This window comes from Scylla paramamosain, chromosome 47 (genome assembly GCF_035594125.1).
Source record: "Scylla paramamosain isolate STU-SP2022 chromosome 47, ASM3559412v1, whole genome shotgun sequence".
Classification (NCBI taxonomy): Eukaryota; Metazoa; Arthropoda; class Malacostraca; order Decapoda; family Portunidae; genus Scylla; species Scylla paramamosain.
The window spans coordinates 6,646,110-6,665,351 of NC_087197.1; the positions used below are offsets into that span (position 1 = coordinate 6,646,110).

At 43.3% G+C, this 19,242-nt stretch overlaps 1 protein-coding gene across 11 annotated transcripts in view; it reads right to left on the reverse strand.

The window, feature by feature from the left end:
- Window positions 1-315: 315 nt before the first annotated feature.
- Window positions 316-19,242, reverse strand: part of LOC135095085 (serine/threonine-protein phosphatase 6 regulatory ankyrin repeat subunit B-like) — a 77,699-nt gene continuing 58,772 nt past the window's right edge. For all 11 annotated transcript variants that reach the window (XM_063995775.1, XM_063995778.1, XM_063995780.1 and 8 more), the window contains 3 exons: window positions 6,385-6,654; window positions 5,044-5,451; window positions 316-2,338 (listed from right to left, as the gene is read on the reverse strand). In XM_063995775.1, coding sequence (XP_063851845.1) covers window positions 422-2,338; window positions 5,044-5,451; window positions 6,385-6,654 — 2,595 coding nt within the window. In that variant the 3' untranslated portion in view covers window positions 316-421. The remainder of the gene's footprint in view (window positions 2,339-5,043; window positions 5,452-6,384; window positions 6,655-19,242) is intronic.

Sequence of the window (19,242 nt, forward strand, 5' to 3'; positions counted from 1 at the left end):
ATATATCTAGAGTACCATGTATGTTTCACCATACAACATGCAAGTTGACTATTATTTTACACTGTTGTATTTACTGGCCAAAGGTGGCATTTACCTCAGCTTGCACCATTACATTACTCAACCTGCAGTATTACAGGGGCCAACAAGTGTACACAGATGAGAGAGCCTATTAAGAGAGTATCTTCTCTCACTAGTCTCGCGCCATGAAAATCTATATTTTTCTTTATATCAGTTCCACAACTAATTGGCTATATAAACTATTGAATCTGAAAATCGAGCACCAAGCACTTGTGTTTCTGTATATGCGTGTGTGTGTGTGTGTGTGTGTGTGTGTGTGTGTGTGTGTGTGTGTGTGTGTGTGTGTGTGAATATGTGGGTGGGGGTGGGTCTTACGACGCGTGGCGCAGCTCACAGCTAATGATTACAAGGGTCTGCATCTTCTACATCTAATACTTTCGTCGCCGTGGCCTGGCCGAGCCTTGGCAGAGGCCAAGCCAGAGCACAACTTTTCCAAACCCTCCTCCAGGCACTGCACGATGATGGGCGCCCCGTCCCCAGGCTTCCGCCCCTCACAGTCTCCTCCAAAGTAGGCAGAGCTATTTTGCGTTGTCAGGTGCTCTCGTGACTCATCTGGGTTCGCACACATCAATCTGAACACCTCCACCAGCCATCTGGCGGGGTCCCCCTCCCGCCCCAGTTCCAACCCCTTGGCATGGTCCCCCTTCTGTTCACCCCCCAACTCCTTGTCATGGTCCTCCTTCTGTCCAGCCCCCAACTCCTTGGCGTGGTCCCCCTCCTGTCCAGCCCCCAACTCATTGGTGTGGCCCTCCTCCTGTCCAGCCCCCAACTCCTTGGTATGGTCGTGCTCCTGCCCAGCCCCAAGCTCTACCTCCCTCGACCACCTGTGCTCCAGCCACCGCAGGAAGGCGTTCTTGAAACAGAACCCGCTTGGCACCGCGATGTTCCACTCCCGTGTGGCGAACCATTTGAAAAAGCTCTTTTTGTGCCGAGGCATCCAGCGCTCGGGCTTGAGGCGGGAAAGAAGTACTTTTCCCATCAGCTGCACCTGGCGCTCTGCGGGTGTCAACGTCCCCAGCACCTCAGCCTCTGTCAAGGCAAAGCTGCAGCGCCATGTTCCCTCAGCAGCATTACTGAGCTGCATGGTGGTGGTGTCCTCAGGAGTGAGGAACGGTCTGAAAACTTGCTCCAGCCATGGCACCTCAAGCACTGGCACCAGGTCCACGCCGACCAGCAACAGTGGATACTCTCGCCCCTGCCAGGCCAGAGAGAGTCCCACGCCCACTTGCGTGCTGGTCAGGCCCGGCGGCACTAGGCTCAGTCTTTTGTCCTGTAGGGTGTGGCCAATGAGGCAACGGTGCACCTCCTCGTACAAACTGGCCATAAATATATTACCCTCAAGGTGGGGATTGTCAGTCTTCACAGAAATCTGTAACCTGCCCTTCAGCGTGGCTTCCTCCTTCCCTCTCTCGCTAACAGTTATTCCTACGTCATCCTTGTGCATCACGAGGTTTATATCAAATTCGTCAGGGGCGTAAAGCTTACACCCGTCCTGAGAACTGCCCACCAGCCTCAGGTCGCCGCGGTACGTGGCATCAGCGGCTGATACCTTATTTATGATTATGCTTATTTCTGCCATGACCGCCTCCTTTACCTCAAGGGCCTCGCCCTTTGATAGGTCCACAGCCACCCGCTGAGCCTCCTCCTGCAGCTCTTGCAGGCCTATGGATCTCACGAGATTTCTTATGACACTTTCGGGGTCACGTCGGTCGATTGGGTGTAATAGATTTATATCCTCACACTTATTAAACATATTTTCAAAAAATTTAAAATTTTCTCTCACCAGTGTGCCCGTGGTGCCCGCACGGCAAGGAGGGTCCTGCGTCACTTGATGTGCCAGGAGTTCAAAAGTACTTTTGTGGCCAAACATGGCGGCCAGGTGTAGGGGCGTCTGGCCATACGTGTCACGCTGCTGTGGGTTGGCGCCAGCGCTCAGCAGCAGCGCCACGCAGCCGTCCTGGCCGTGCGAGGCCGCCTGGTGGAGGGCGGTGGTGCTGCAGGTGTGGTCCAGCACCTCGTCCACGGGCAAGTGACCCTCTTGCAGTATAAGATGAGTCAGCTGCAGGAGACCTTTGCGCGAGGCCAGTAGCAGGGTGGCGTGGCCATCAGGTGAGGAGACATTCGTACCCTCGCCCTTCTTGTGGCTCTCAAAAAGATCCTCCTGTATACACAGCGCTGTCCGTGCTGCGGTCTTCTCGTGATCTGCCTTCAAGCGAAGCTCCATATCCTTCAGTTTTTCACGCTCTGCCATAAAGAGCTTCTGTGTGCAAAGAGAAAGAGAGCGGTGAATATATGAACAAGTAAATCTGTAACCTGCCCTTCAGCGTGGCTTCCTCCTTCTCTCTCTCGCTAACAGTTATTCCTACGTCATCCTTGTGAATCACGAGGTTTATATCAAATTCGTCAGGGGCGTAAAGCTTACACCCGTCCTGAGAACTACCTGCCAGCCTCGTCATGATGCCCGCTGATGATACCACCCTGCACTTTTTCACGTCTTTTCATAGACGTCCAACCCTTCAGGAGGTAAACATATCACGCAGGGAAGCCACAGAACGCTTGACTTCTGATCTTTCTAAAATTTCTGATTGGGGCAGAGCAAACTTGGTATTGTTCAATGCCTCAAAAACTCAATTCCTCCATCTATCAACTCGACACAACCTTCCAGACAACTATCCCCTCTTCTTCAATGACACTCAACTGTCCCCCTCTTCTACACTGAACATCCTCGGTCTGTCCTTTACTTATAATCTGAACTGGAAACTTCACATCTCATCTCTAGCTAAAACAGCTTCTATGAAGTTAGGTGTTCTAAGACGTCTCCGCCAGTTTTTCTCACCCCCCCAGCTGCTAACTCTGTACAAGGGCCTTATCCGTCCATGTATGGAGTATGCTTCACATGTCTGGAGGGGTTCCATTCATACTGCTCTTCTAGACAGGGTGGAATCAAAAGCTTTTCGTCTCATCAACTCCTCTCCTCTAACTGACTGTCTTCAGCCTCTTTCTCACCGCCTGCTCCTGTATTTCCACCTTCCTATGACTTGAATTCCTTCAAGAGGGAGGTTTCAAGACACTTATTCAGCAATTTTTGACCACTGCTTTGACCCTTTTATGGGACTGGCATTTCAGTGGGCATTTTTTTTTTATTAGATTTTTGTTGCCCTTGGCAAGTGTCCTTCTTACATAAAAAAAAAAATAACCCTTTATTGCTGCGTACACATAGATATGTTACAGAAATCCAGGATTACATATGTATATTAGCATTTGTCTGCCTGATTAGAGTTGTTTAGTAAAGAAGACTAAAAAATACAAGTAGATTAATTGGTCAACTAATAGAATCAAATAGTAAGTTATAGAATAAAATACCATAATTGAGCTGCATAATATTCATAATATGAATTAGAAGTTTGTTGTGCAAAGGTAGACTATTGAAAACGTTTGGTTTAAAACACAGTGTGCTGTTTTGGTAAGGAGATGCTCGAAGCTGTGGCTCCATAAAATCCATGTTGATGCTTCTACTTTGGTGAACACTATCCAGTAACTGAAGCATTTCATTTCCTGTGTGCTTTGTGAGAGTTTTATAAATTAAGAACAATGAAAGTGATTTGTGTATAGATGAGAAATTAAACAATGTCATTAATGAAGCAACTTTAGCTGTGGACTAGAATTTTTCCAGGGAAAGCATACCTCTGATTTATTTATTTATTTATTTTTATCATGATAACTTTTTGATAAATGACGGCCATGTGCTGACCCAGATGGGAACACAGCAAAGCAGAGGAGTACAGCATATGACACAACACACACTAATAAGTGACTTTATTGTTAAATAATGTCTTGTCTTGTACAATATTCCACACACTTTTGAAGCGTTATGACACGTGTCATCTATGGGAGGGGTTTCTCGTCTCTGAATTTTCTGACTGAGTCAAAGCAAACTTAGTATTGTTCAATGACACAAAAACTCAATTCCCCCATCTATTTATATCACCATAAGCAAGGACAGCATCATTAAACAGATAGATAAACCCCTAGGAAGATGTCATCTGGTCCCAGGGCCAGATGACATCTTCCTAGAGCACTGCAGGAGTGCACGGGTGAGCTTAGCGAGCCGTTGCTGCGGTATTGAGGGACTCATTGGACAAGGGAGAAATACCCAAGGGCCAATTTCCCAATCGCTTGGTAACATTCCCAAATGAAAGTCTTACCAGCCTGGTGACATCTCGAGCCACTTTCACAGCTGGTGTTTTCATGGCTTCGGTAATCCCCAACCTGGTGACTATCATAACAAAACGAAAAGCGCTGATTCGGTAACGCTGGTATGCCGGAGCGGCCTCATTAGATAAAACGAGTCAGTTCTTGGCGAAAGAATTAACCACGCCAGCACTAAAAAGGAGAAAGGTGTGAAAATACATCACCCGTGCCTTCAGCACGCCATATTCATTACTATGGTGATATCTTGTGACTTAAATTTCTCCCTTTGAATGTTTGTCTGACATTCATCAAACTCCTGTGCCAGCCAGCCACTTAATGAGTCATATTTTTCTCTGTCCCTCGTTGCTGTACACACATTTGTTACATAGATATATTTCGGGTTTAACATAAATCATCCTAGCTTACTATTTACAAAACAGTTACTTTATTTCTGGGTGAAATTATGATTTTTTTTTAAATCATAATCTATGCAACGAAAGAATTAGCAATGAACTTAATGAACTAAATATTAAGCTAAACCTAGCCTAACTAAATCCAGCACTCTGATGGAAACGGTAATGTTATTTCAATATTTTCCAATATTTTCTTAGGTGACAAATTCCATATAGTGTATGCGTGTGTCAGGATTATTACAGGAGTGTGACCAAGGAGGCGTAGCAGACAAAATAAGCGCGACAGGTGCTGAAGTTTTCATCAGCTGGTGAAGTGAGTTCATGCCGCCATCCAAAAGAGTACACAGACAAACAGCCTCACCTGCTCCAGAGTCTGTTGCTCCTTGTCAGGCATCATGTGCACTGGAAGGCGACCATGTGTGTCCGGCACGTACGGGCAGCCCCCAAGGTCCCTGATCAGCAGCTCGGACATGCCTTTGTGGCCAGCCTCCAGGGCAGAGTGGAGGGCAGTGCCACCAGAGGCTCCATTAAAGACTGTCCACCCTCCCGCCCTATGCAGGAAGGCGGCAGTCACGGGGCAGTTGGCAGCCGCTGCCTTTGCCAGGAGGTCGCTCAGTGCTGGCCGGTCAGTCTCCTTTCCCCATGGCCAGGCTGCCTGCCAGGGAGTATTTCCCTCGATGGTTGTCAATAGATTGTCGATGCCCTCGACAAGGGCGCTGCTAACCTTTTCCAGGCGACGCTGCTCTGCACGCAGCCGGCAGCAGTAGGCCTGTGAGGAAAGGATGGTCACGACATCAGGTAAGCACTGTGCGCAGAGAGAGAGAGAGAGAGAGAGAGAGAGAGAGAGAGAGAGAGAGAGAGAGAGAGAGAGAGAGAGAGAGAGAGAGAGAGAGAGGTAAGGCAGCTATGCAGAAGTGTCATTAAGTGTCACAAATCTAAAAGTGTATGTACAAATACAATCTTACCTTGTCCGAAAAAAAAATGAAAAATAAAAAAAAAAATATTCTAAATATTACGTTTGACAAGCATTATTACAATTACTTTTAGGATTATAATGATGAAATATAATCAAATATTAGGTTTAACAAGCATTATTACAATTATTTTTAGGATTATAATGATGAAATATAATGAAATATTAGGTTTAACAAGCATTATTACAATTACTTTTAGCATTATAATGAAGAATTATAATGAAATATTAGGTTTAACAAGCATTATTACAATTACTTTTAGCATTATAATGATGAATTATAATCAAATATTAGGTTTGACAAGCATTATTACAATTACTTTTAGGATTATAATGATGAATTATAATCATCATTATTACAAATACTTTTAGGATTATACTGATGAATTAACATGGATTCAACTATTATGAGATCTACTTCATTGCTTGTTCTAAACAATACACTGAAGTGTTCTTTTATGAAATGACAAGATTCTGTGGCATGATCTCTAATGTTGGACAGCTTTGGTGCGTTGCAGGTCTGTCATGTGCAGCACTAAAACCTGAAACTGACGGTACTGAAACACAAAGGTTCGTCCTCTACAACCAACAGACCTTTAACTTACCCAAGTTGTTCAAACACTTTCCACTCTATAAAGGACCTCCGCTGACACTTGGGTCCAGTACAAGTGCTCGTCTTCACCTTTACAGTGAGGTAGTTCTGTGAGACAGGGAAGGGAAGGTACTCACGGTGGTGAGGAAGGCCAGCACCCTGTGAGTCACGTCGGGGCTCTGCCAAGCCTCTTGCAGCAGGCTGGCAGGCAGCGGTGCACCGCTAGCCAGCAGCAGGCTGACGGTGTGTATGCGGTTGGTGGTGACAGCCAGTCTGAGGATGGAAAGGCCGCCCAGGAGCTCTATGGGCGCGCCCTTACACAGGAGGGTGGACACCGCCTGCACGTCGTCCCAGCGACTGACTGTTGAGAGCAGCTCCTCATGCAGTTCTTCAGGAAGCTTGCCGCTCTGCCGGAGAGAGAAAGGAAACCATGGTGCTGATGGTATCGCTATGAAAGTGTTCACTGGTGGCTGTGGCGATGTGTCAGTGTGCATTGTTATGGCCTGTGTGTGTGTCTATGCTTTTTCATTTTTTATGTAGTGGGAACACAGGCCAAGGGTGACAAAAATCCAGGAAAAAAAAAAAAAAGATCACTGAGATGCCGGTCCCCGAGCAGGATCCGAAGCGGTAGTCAAAAACTGAAGGATGACGAAAGTGTGCATGACGTGGAACATCTGAATGAGAAACGTGAGGGGTGCTGCTCAAAAACAGATAGGGTTTGTGAGAGTAGGTAGAAGAAAGAATGTATGTAAACCATAGTGGAATGATGAAATCAGAGCGACTAGGAAGGAGCGAAAGAGAATGAATAGACAGTGTAGTCTAGATGGCTAAGGAAAAAGAGGTATGAAAGCAGTAAGACAGAGAATGAGTATCAGAATGCATGGGCAATGTATGTGAAGCAGCAGCGGTTGACAAGAGGAATAATAATGAATGCTAAAGTGAAGAGTGAAAGGATTGTGATTCAGTCATTAAGGGAGAAAGGTATGGAAGGTGGATGTGAATGGTACAAGTTCATGAGAAGTGAGAATATGTGAGGCAGTGTTTGTGTGGAGAGTCTGAAAGTGGATGGTGTAGTTATAACAGAGAAAGAGGGAATCTGGGAGGCAATCAAAGGGTTCTGGGAAGAAGTAGGTGTGGTAGGTGAAATGTTTAGTGTGAGAGGAGGATGTGTGACACTGGAAAAGGAAGAATGCAGATGAATTGGATGAAAGAATCTGCTGGGAGGAAGTGAGGAGGTGTGTGAGAAGGCAGAAGAATGGCAAGGCAGCAGGTCCAAATGATATACTGTATGAGCTCTACAAGAATGGTGGGGAGATAGTGATAGATAGAATGACTGAATTATTCAACCGAGTGTGGGATGAAGAGAAAGTGCCAAGAAAGTGGAATGAGAACCGAGTGTGTCTGTTGCATAAGAGACGATTTAAGAGTAAGAATGAGTTGAAGAGCTACAGGCCAATTGCATTAGTGAATACAATAGGTAAAGTTTTCAGTGCAGTGTTGAATGAGAGACTGTATAAATGGACTGAGATAGCTGAAGTGCTTGTTGGGTGAAGAATATAATGGTTTTCGTGTGGATAGGAGAGCTGAGGACAATATGTTTGTGGTGAATGAAATGATTGAGAAGAAAAAGAAGGATGGAGGTAAATTGTACCTAGGTTTTCTGGATATAGAGAACGTTTATGATAGAGTCAACAGAGAAAAGCTAGGTAGAGTCTTAGAAAAGATTGGATTAAATGCAAAGATAGTTAACATAGTGCAAAGTATGTATGTGGACACAAGAGCTAGATACAGACTAGGAGACATATAAACAGACTGGGTGAAGAGTGAGAGAGGAGTTAGGCAAGGCTGTATATTGTCACAAACTCTTTTTAGTCTGTATACAGAAGAGCTAGCAGCCAGGATGAGAAGAATGAATGTAGGGGTAAGTGTGGGGAATGATAAAGTGTGTGTGCTTCTGTATGCAGATGACGTAGTTGTTATGAGTGAATTGTCAGATGAGCTTCAAAGTTTGTTGGATGTTGTGGATGGGTATGGAAAAGACTTTGGAGTAGGGTATAGCAATGAGAAAAGCAAGGTAATGACTGTGAATAGGTCAGAGGAAGAAAGTAATGTGGTATGGAGACTTGGAGAGAATGAGTTGAAACAGGAGCAAGATTACAAGTACTTAGGGATGTGGATGAGTCCTAGTCGGTGTGCAAAGGCAAAGAATGAAAAGATAAGTATGGTAAACCAGTGGGTATGTCGATTGGGAAGCGCGGCAAGGATGAGAGCAAGTAAGTATGATGTGTTGAGAGAAGTGTGGAAGAGTGTGGCTGTAACAAGTATAATGTATGGTATGGATGTGATTGCATGGAATGAAAGTGAAATTGATAAGTTAGAAGTGGGCCAGAATAGAGTAGCAATGGTGGGAATGAGTGCACCGAGGTGCACAGCAGTTGAAGCCTTGAGAGGTGATATGGGATGGAGCACCTTTAGGGAAAAACTCACAAAAGCCACACTTAGGTACAAGATTAGGCTTGAGAGAATGGATGATACAAGAATAGCAAGGAAGGTGTACCTGTGGAATGAAAGTGGAAGCAAATGGAGGAAGAGGTGCATGAGAATGACAGACAGGAATTGATTGTAAGTTGTGTGGGCTATTAAGAATAGCTGGGAGGAATCAAAATGAGCGTGAATAGGTGTTAACAAGAGGAGGCAGAGTGGGAGCTGAATGGGATGTGAGAAAATGGAAGAATGAAATAGAAAGAGAAGTGAAGTGTGTGGGACTGAATGAATGGAAGAATGAGATGGAAAGAAAGAAGACCCTGGAATGGTACAAGGAGAAAGGGGCTCCGAGGTATGAAAGGTGGTATGATGGAAGCCTGGCCGGTGATCTTCTCTTCCGAGCGAGGGCACAGCCACAGTGTATGGATTTGAATGCAAGGAGTTACAGGTGGTCTGAGTCCGCAGCAAAGTGTGCCAGATGTGTGACATGGGAGAGGATGAGAAGGTGGAACATGTGGTTGTGGAGTGTGTGAATTATGCCAGAGATAGGAATGAGATGATGCAAGTGATACTGACTGAGTTAGGGCATAATGGGAATGAAAGAGTGGAGAAGACAGGAAAGGAATGGATGGTGTTGTTGCTGGGATTGTGTAGCGAGGCGAATGAAAGGATGATTGAGGCGGTGAAAAGTTTCTGAAGAGAATGTGGCGTGCCAGATGTAGGAACAATTAGGACAGTGGATGCTGTTCGTTTCTCTTTTTTTTTTTCCACTTCTACAGGAGTTGCCGATCCAAAGGCCTGGCTTAGGAATGATCCTGAGCCACCTGTACCATCAAGATCAAGATCAAGACTAGCATATACATATATATATATATATATATATATATATATATATATATATATATATATATATATATATATATATATATATATATATATATATATATATATATATATATATATATATATATATATATATATATACATATATATATATATATATATATATGTGTGTGTGTGTGTGTGTGTGAGTGTCACATAGTGACGCCAGCAACGATTTCTGAACATTTATTGGCTTTCTTTCCGACGTATTAAGATTAGGTTAGTTAGAAAGTTAGGTTAGTTAGGTAAGTAGGCTAAGTTTGGTTTGGGTTAAGTTAGGTTGGTCAGGTTTGGTTAGGTTAGATTAGGTTAGGTTAGGTTGGTAGGTAAGCTAGGTTTGGTCATGTTAATTAGGTTCGTTGGTTAAGTTTGGTTTGGTTGAGTTAGGTTAATTAGGTAGGTTGGTTTTGTTTTGTTTGGCAAAGTTAGGTTAGGTTCGTTAGGATTTTTGGCTAGGTTTGGTTTGGTTAAGTCAAGTTAGGAAGGTTGGTTAGGCTTTGTTTGGTTGAGTTAGGTTAGGTTAGTTAGGAATGTTGGTTAGGTTTGGTTTGGTTAATGCGGCGAGTACTGTTGTACCTAACCGTCATTACTGTCTGGATGCGCGCAGGTGACGGTGCTTTCCTGAGGCACTGTGAAGCACGGCACGGTGCTCGGAGATTGTGATTTGTAAAATAATATATATCAAATGTTGGCTACATCTTAATATTGCCTCACGGTTTAAGTAAAGTATGGAACCGTACAACACAGCTTGTGTCGTACAGCTTTGTTATTATTGTTGTTTATTTACTTAATTTTTTGGTTTCTTCAGCGTGTCACTCTCAGTGCATTGGAATTTGCTGAGATGGCAGTCCTTGAGGTGGCAGTCCTGTACACGACAGCCACGGTGATCACATCAGTGGGACACTTGAAGGTGCATAGGTGGCAGTCCTTGAGGTGGCAGTCTTGTACACGACAGCCACGGTGATCACAGCAGTGGGTTACTTGAAGGTGCATAGATGGCAGTCCTTGAGGTGGCAGTCTTGTACACGACAGCCACGGTGATCACATCAGTGGGACACTTGAAGGTGCATAGGTGGCAGTCCTTGAGGTGGCAGTCTTGTACACGACAGCCACGGTGATCACAGCAGTGGGTTACTTGAAGGTGCATAGATGGCAGTCCTTGAGGTGGCAGTCTTGTACACGACAGCCACGGTGATCACATCAGTGGGACACTTGAAGGTGCATAGATGGCAGTCCTTGAGGTGGCAGTCCTGTACACGACAGCCACGGTGATCACAGCAGTGGGACACTTGAAGGTGCATAGGTGGCAGTCCTTGAGGTGGCAGTCCTGTACACGACAGCCACGGTGATCACAGCAGTGGGTTACTTGAAGGTGCATAGATGGCAGTCCTTGAGGTGGCAGTCTTGTACACGACAGCCACGGTGGTCACAGCAGTGGGTTACTTGAAGGTGCATAGGTGGCAGTCCTTGAGGTGGCAGTCCTGTACACGACAGCCACGGTGATCACAGCAGTGGGTTACTTGAAGGTGCATAGGTGGCAGTCCTTGAGGTGGCAGTCCTGTACACGACAGCCACGGTGATCACAGCAGTGGGTTACTTGAAGGTGCATAGGTGGCAGTCCTTGAGGTGGCAGTCCTGTACACGACAGCCACGGTGATCACAGCAGTGGGTTACTTGAAGGTGCATAGGTGGCAGTCCTTGAGGTGGCAGTCCTGTACACGACAGCCACGGTGGTCACAGCAGTGGGACATTTGAAGGTGCATAGATTTGTATATACACACACCTTAATTGTTTATTATTTATTAGTATGTGCCATATTCCTTCCCATAAATAGTTGTTTAATAACTGTTTTCCTTCAAATGAACAGTGCAAACAGAATTGTGAGCACATACTGTAAACATCAAATAACTTGGAACATCTCATCCCACATTTCCCTTGCTGCATATTTTCCTTTTTTTTTATTTTCTAAGGTTCATGTTTTAATTTTGTCCCCAGTAGAACATGAAGCATCCAGGATTGATGCCCGAGTGGTCACGGACACTTCGCAACTACAGCTTCCACATTATGGGGAGAAATTAATTGTATTATATCAAGTTATTATTGTATGATGCTAAAATTACAAAATGTTTGCAATACCACCATGTGATGTTTACTACCTGGTTATTTGTGCAGTTGTTTACGGGTCAAATTTTGGACGGTTGAAAACGAGTGATGACACGATCATCCCGGACCTTCCACCACATGTTTGCTGGGACGCCGCACAAGGTAATGTCTTAGTTTGTGCCATATTCTTTCTTACATTAATTTTTCACCTGTCTTGTGCGGTGAAGGCCAACGCCATATCAGTGTGTGTGTGTGTGTGTGTGTGTGTGTGTGTGTGTGTGTGTGTGTGTGTGTGTGTGTGTGTGTGTGTGTATTTACCTAGTTGCATATTGCAGGGTTCCAGCAGGGCTCATAGTGTCATATCTCCATATCTATATTTATCCAGCATTTCCTTAAATTTATCCACGTTTGGTGTTGTAACAACCTCTTCATTTAGGCTGTTCCAGATATCCACAGTTCTGTGTGGAAAACTGTACTTCTTGATGTCGCTCAAACACTGACTCTTCCTGATCTTCTTTGAGTGCCTCTCGTCCGTCCAGCTTCGTCTTCTTTCAGCATCACCAGGTCCTGTTTATCTATCTTCTCAGTGCGGTTAACTGTTTTATACATAGTTGTTAGATCTCCTCTTTCTCTTCTAACTTGCAAAGTTGGCAGTCACATTTCTTTCAGCTTTTCTCTGTACGTTAGGTCTTTTCTTTCAGCTCCGGTACCATCCTTGTAGCTGCCCACTGAATTCTTTCCAACTTCTTCATGTCCTTCTTCATATGTTGAGAACACATCACTGCTGCACGTTCCAGCCTGGGACGTAGCATAGTGGCTATAATTTTTTTTCATCCTAGTCTTGTCCATGTAATGAAATGCCACCCTAACATTTGTTAATATCCTGTACATCAAGCCAGGTATCTCACTTGTACGCCGTTCAGGGATCAGGGTATCTTGAATAACCACTCCTAGGTATTTCTCCTCCTTGCTCTTCATTATTACCTCCTCCCCCTTTTTATAATTCCATGTAGGTCTTCCTTTACTCTTTCCCAGTTCCTTTATATGGCATTTGTTAGCATTCAATTCCAATTTCCACTTTTTGCTCCACCCATAAATCTTATCAATATCTCTGCAGCTGCATACAATCAACATGGCTCTTTGTTACTCTTAACAATTTTGCATCACCAGCAAGCAGATTAAAATAACTGGTCAAATATTCCTGCATATCACTGATGTATATTTGGAACATAACGGGTGCTAACACTGACCCCTGTGGTATTCCGCTTGTTACATTACTCCATCTTGAACAGGTGTCCCTGATCACAGTTCTCATTTCTCTATCCTTTAAGTAGTCTCTCATCCATTGACACTTTTTTCCCATTGGGCTTAAGTGTTTAATTGGGCTCCGGTTTTTATGTAAACACCAGGTCTGGCATAGATGGTTCCTCCTCCCCTCTGTATCTTGTAAATTCCTCCACCCATCGGTCCATTGTATTCACCATAGCTAACCGTAACATTTCTTCACCATTTCTTGTCCTGCTTTTCCAGAATGCCAGAGATCAGTTCCTTCATGCACCTTATTTCTCTCTCTACGCTGGTTGTCCTCACATTTCCTTTCTCTTCTCTGAATCCCCAAAAAATCCCTTTCTCCACTTGCCTCCATCAAGTCTCTCAAACCCACAGGGGTTTCAATACAATGCACCCTCTGTCTCACCTCCTCACTCGGTTTGTTTACAAGCACATCACGACCGGTGGTGCCACCTAGATCTTTCTTTCCTTCCATTTTTTTCAGCCTCAAAATACTCCTTTGTGTATTAAAATTGGAGACAGGACACTCTCTCGCCCCCCTCACCCTTGTATATACATTACTAGGCCTCGTCGTTTTGTCAGGAGCCGGCAGCGCGTGCGTCTCCAGGAGCTCTAGCACCAGCGTTCGAACAGCTGTGTGCGTGATTACCTAGTCGTGATTACTTAGCTGTGTCGTGCGGGAAAAGAGCCACGCTCTGTACCTGTTATCTGTATCTGTATCTGTTATTGTCTAACTTGGCCTTAAAATTATGAATAGTTCTTGCTTGTAGCACATCCTTATTTAGACAGTTCCATGTATCAACTACTCTTCCTGGAAAACTTTTTTTTTTCAAATTTTTTATACCTCTTCTACAAATTTCCTTTTTCAGCTTCTTCCCGCGTCCTCTAGTGTGTCTCGCATCCCCCGTCACATTGACATTGCTGTCTGGCTTTTCCGGTCCCTCCATTAGTCTGTATGTCGTAATTAAGTCTCACCTCTGCCTTCTTTGTTCCAGAGTTGGAAGGTTTAGTTTTTCTAGTGTCATTTCGTATGCCTCTTCACTTAAGTTTGGGATCATCTTTGTTGCTGCTCTTTGTTTCCTGATATGTTTCTTGACACTTGTTGACCACACTGCAGCTGCACATCCCAACTTCGGACAAATCATTTCTTTTTCTTTTATTCTTTTCCAATATAGTCATTTCCCAACTTGTAATCACCAGATGGTCTTTTTTACTCTTCCCAGATTCCTATCAGCTACATTTCTTTGCATTAAAATTAATTTCCCATTTACAGTTCTTTTTTTTTTTGTTTTAAGTCCGGTTCAAATCTTGTCGTAAAGCTTTCTGATCTTCCTCCGTTTCTATTTTTTTTATCAGTTTGGCATCATCCACAAATAAACTCATATGGCTGTTGATGCCTTCTGTCATATCATCAATGTACACAGTAAACATGACTGGAGCCAGTACAGAGTCTTGAGGTACTCCACTTGCTACTTTTCTCCAAGATGACTTTTGATCTCTAATAACTGCTCTCATTTATCTATTGCTTAGGAAGTCTTCCATCCACTTCAAGAGTCCCCCTTTCACTCCACCAGTATTCTTTATCCTCCACAGGAGTCTCTTATGTGGCACCTTGTCAAAGGCCTTTTTCAAATCCAGGTAGATACCATCTACCCTTCAATTATGTTCCTGTACTGTGTTAATCATTCTCCAGTAAAATCAAATCAAATTACTCGTACGTGTTATCATGCCGTTTTTTTTTTTTTCCAAAAAAATTCATCCATCCATCTTTTACAATTCATTCACATATTTTTTGCCACAACTGATGTTAATGATACTGGTCTCATTCAGAGGGTCTTTTTTACACCCCCTTTTAAATATTGGTGCAATATCAGCCTTTTTCCAGTCACGTGGTACCTTGCTCTCTTGTAATGAATGCTCTGCAATATGATGTATTATGTCTGCCAACTGACTATTGCATTCCTTTAAAACCCAGTTTGATACACCATCTGGTCCCTGTGTTCTATCTTCTTCTAACATCTGCATCATTTTATGTATTACACTGATAGCTACATTAATTTCTTGAAGAGAGTTAACTGCTGCATCTTCACCGTCTTGTATTATAAACTCGCTTTCATTGGCGAAGACTGACTGAAAGGCCGCCACATCCTCAATCTCTTCATATTCTTTGCCATCTACTTCTATTTTTTTTTCAATTATTTCCTTTCATTGTGCTTTATTGTTGATATGTCTGTAGAACAGTTTTGGTTGGTCTTTGCATTTGTCTGTTATATCTATCTCGTATTTTCTACGCCCTTCTCTTCGTATCTTCGCCTGTTCGTTTCTCTTTGTCTTGTACCCTGCCCAAAAATTTTGTCTTCTTCCTCTCTTCCATTTCTTCGTAGCAGTATCTCTTTCTTTTTTTTTTGACATTTCACATCTCCTATTAAATCAGTCCTTATGTCCAACTTCTCTTCCTCTTACTTTTAGTATATATATATCTTTGCGCTCCTTCATTATATATTTCAACAAATTCTTTCCATTTACTTTCCACTCTCCTCACTTCTTTAAACTTATTCCAGTCAGTTTCTTGAAAGTATTTCTTAAGCTGATCAAATTTTCCTTTCTTACGACTGAATCTTCCAATCCTGTGGTTTCTTCTCCTTAATTCTTCTTTAAATTATTTTAAGTTTAGTTCTGTTACCACGTGGTCACTTTTCCTGTTGGACGTTTGTATTCCATATTATCAACAATTTCTGGTTCTTTTGTAAACACTAAATCTAATCTTGGTGGTTCTTCATTTTCTCTGTATCTTGTATTTTCTCTAACCCAGTGGGTAAGTGTGTTTTTCTTTGCCAGTGTCAAGAGTCTGCATCCCTGTGACGTGACCCCTTACGTGGTTGTCAAATCTTCCCAACAAACTTCCTTGCAGTTCGAGTATCCCAGCAGTACTAGCCTGTCATTCTTACTCATTATTTTATTCAAACAGTCTCTTGTGTATTGAGGTAGAGTATTATTATCTAAATCCCATGAGCTTGTCTTAGGTGGGACATATAACACAACAAAGGTCCTTAGACCATTTACTGCCCGTTTCACCTTCACTTCAATAATTTCCTCGTGTCATTCTTCAAAGAACACTTCTTTCACTTGTAGCTCTTTCCTTGTCAACATCATTACTCCACCACCCTGTTTATTTTTTCTATTCTTCATCCACATGTTGTACTTCATCAATATTAACTGCAGTAACTTCATCACTTAATTTATATTCAGTAACTCCCATAATGTCAGGCTTATTTTCTCTTAGGAAACCATTTAACTCTTCTTGTGTTGATAATATCCCATTGACACAAGTGTATGCCACTTTTAGCTCTTTCAACGCCTCTCCCTGTTTCCTGCAAACCACTTCTTTAGTTTCATGTCTACTGCTTTCCAGTAGAATTTCTTTTTTTCTTCTTCGGTTCGTTCCCCATTTTTTGCCTTTGCCTGATTTAACATATCGTTCATTTTCTTTCTTTCCTCTTCACTTAAGTCTCTTCTTATCCATATTTGTTTGAAGTCGTCTTTTTTTTTTTTTTTACAGTTTCCAGGCACTACACAGAACTGTTTCGGTTGCAGTTTAGAACCTAAACCTAACTTTGATTGGCCTGTTACCTCCTTGCACATATATTTGCCAATCCTTGTCACTTCAGTCTCTTCCACTGTGCTGTCACTTTCCTCAACAGCTTGACTAATCACTTTCTTGACTGACTCTTTATCAAATTTCTCTCTTTATTTGATAGGTTTCACTTCATTCTTGATATCAAACACTACCCCACACTTTTTTTTTTTCTACTGTGTCTCTAACTAACTTCTCCTTTTGCTTGATTACTTTCACCACAGATTTTTTCATCTCTTCCTTTAACTGCATTTCCATAATGTCTTTGATATTCACCTTCTCCTCTTCCTGTTTTTTTGTCAAATCCTGTTGCCTTTTATTAATTTCGTTGATGTTTTGTGTATTTACACTTACTGTCTTAACACAGTCCTTAACTTTCTCCGCATAACTGCCACAGCTTTTCCTTAAATCGCAATTTTCTCTTTCTAGAGAAGCTACTCTAACCGTCAATTCATGCACAGTTTTCTCGAGCATCAGACACTTTCTAAATACGGTCGTTCTTGACATTTCTGTTTCTTCTGGTCTAAAGCCTTGGAAGTCCTTCATACCTGGACTATTATGTACTTCTTCTGACCATCTCTCCATTCCGTCTTCGTCTTCGTCAGCTATTTGTTTACGCTCATTAGCTGTTCCACCTGTCGCTCCGGCACCACCACCCTCTGTCATTTCTCTTGTTTATCTATTTATTTTTTTCCGAATACAGGGCGGGACAGTACATGTAGCATAGCTCCATACCTTAGACTCTGGAGTTTGTGTTTCTTCCAACTTCTATCTGGCAAAGCTGTATTTCTTCTGGAGCCCTCTCACAACACGTCTGCTCAAGGCGTGCGCCACACGGTGTGTGTGTGTATGTGTGTGTGTAGGTGTTTGTGTGACAAAGGTTCATTCATGCAGAATGCCTTGATATATATTTTCATTTGTTGTTTAATGCAGTATGTCTCTTCGAGTAACTTTTGCTTATTACTATATTGGTAACAGTAGAGTTTCTTATGAATTTGTGTTGTCATTACATTTATTTTTTATTAAGTAAATCATGGTTTGTCCTGTTCCTACAAATGGTGACACTGGTGTCGCTTCCATGAGACACTTTGCCTGCAGATGGTGCACACATCACAAATTTGTGTCTGTCACACCCATGTAAATGTGCTAGTGGTTGGAATGCAGGCTTCTGTCGCCAGAGACAAAATACCTGGTAGTTTGAGGCAATGTTGAGCCATTACTTGCAGCTGCAACTAGCCAGGCTAGATGAAAACTGGGGTCTCTCATAAAGCCTTCAACAGTCAGGTGACAGTGTGGGCTCTCCCGAGGCAAGTGTACAACGTGTGAATGTACACACTTGAAAGCCACCGTGACTGACGCATTGCCCGTCCACCAGGTGGCGTCCCTTGTCAGATGCCCGCACAGTGCCCCCATCACTGAGCAGCAGCTTGTGGCAGCAGTCCAGACACCACCACACCTTTGTTTTGTTTTGTGTGGAAACACCACTTTCCAGAGGCAGCTACAAATGTGAATCTGGTATATGAAAGACAAATTGGAGTTTTTGAAGTTATGATAATTATCAATAAAACAGCTGAAATATTTATGAAATGTTTTCAGGATGTAGAAAAATCAGGTTGCTGCAGAACATCATCAGCAAGCTCAGAAAGCAAGTGAAGAGATTGAGGTAGCAGACCCTGAAGAGTCCACAGCAGCTGAAAACTCCATTTCTCCATATGCAAGCCCTGAAGTGCAGGAGTTTATCAGAGGACAGGTAATTAATGGCTTAGGAAATAAGAAGGGCAGAAGATATGGGGGACAAGGGAGGAGGTTTGCTCTGGCCTTGCGTTACCATAGTCCTAAGGCGTGTAGGTTTTAAAGCTTTACTTTTTCACTCCCCAGCAGTTCCAATCTTCAACTTTGGGTAAGGCAAACTTCCATCCAAGCAGGCTGGAGCAAACAAACTCTGACAGTCCAAAGGAAGAGAGCAGATACCACGTCGAAGGAAGAGACTCTGTGGCATGCATTTGATGCAGTGATCATCAGAGAATCTCTCCATTTTGACCCGGCCTCTGATTCCATCATTGGTACGAAGGATTTTGGAGACCGTGGCAAGAGACTGAAGCAGGCAAACCATGCATTTGTGTTCATGGCTAAAGGGTTTGCCAGGAAGTGGAAAATGGTTAGGTTAGGTTAGATCAGGTTATGTTAGGATAGGTCAGGTCAGGTCAGGTCAGGTTAGGATTGCCTTATTTTAAGCTCTCGCCTCCATTCAAGTACAAAACACGAGCACTTCCGCGTTCCCCGCCCATAAACCCCGCATCCCGACGAGTCCCCAAGGTCACTGGGGGACGAGAGGAGAAGAGGCAGAGTGATGTAATTCCTCCGTGATTTGTGCTCAAAATCGTCCATAACGTAAACAATCAATAACGGACATCAGTTTTGTAGTTTGCGGTTTGGTCGTACTGTAGCAATTTATCCTCCTCAGGCGTGGGTTGGTTAGGTTAGGTTATGCCTACTTAGGATAGGTGGCTTAGGGTAGGTTAGCTTAGGTTAAAACCCTTCAGAGAGTCTCTTGGGGCCGGTAGCAGAGCTCGGCTCGGAGAACACGTCGCGTTCACCTCCC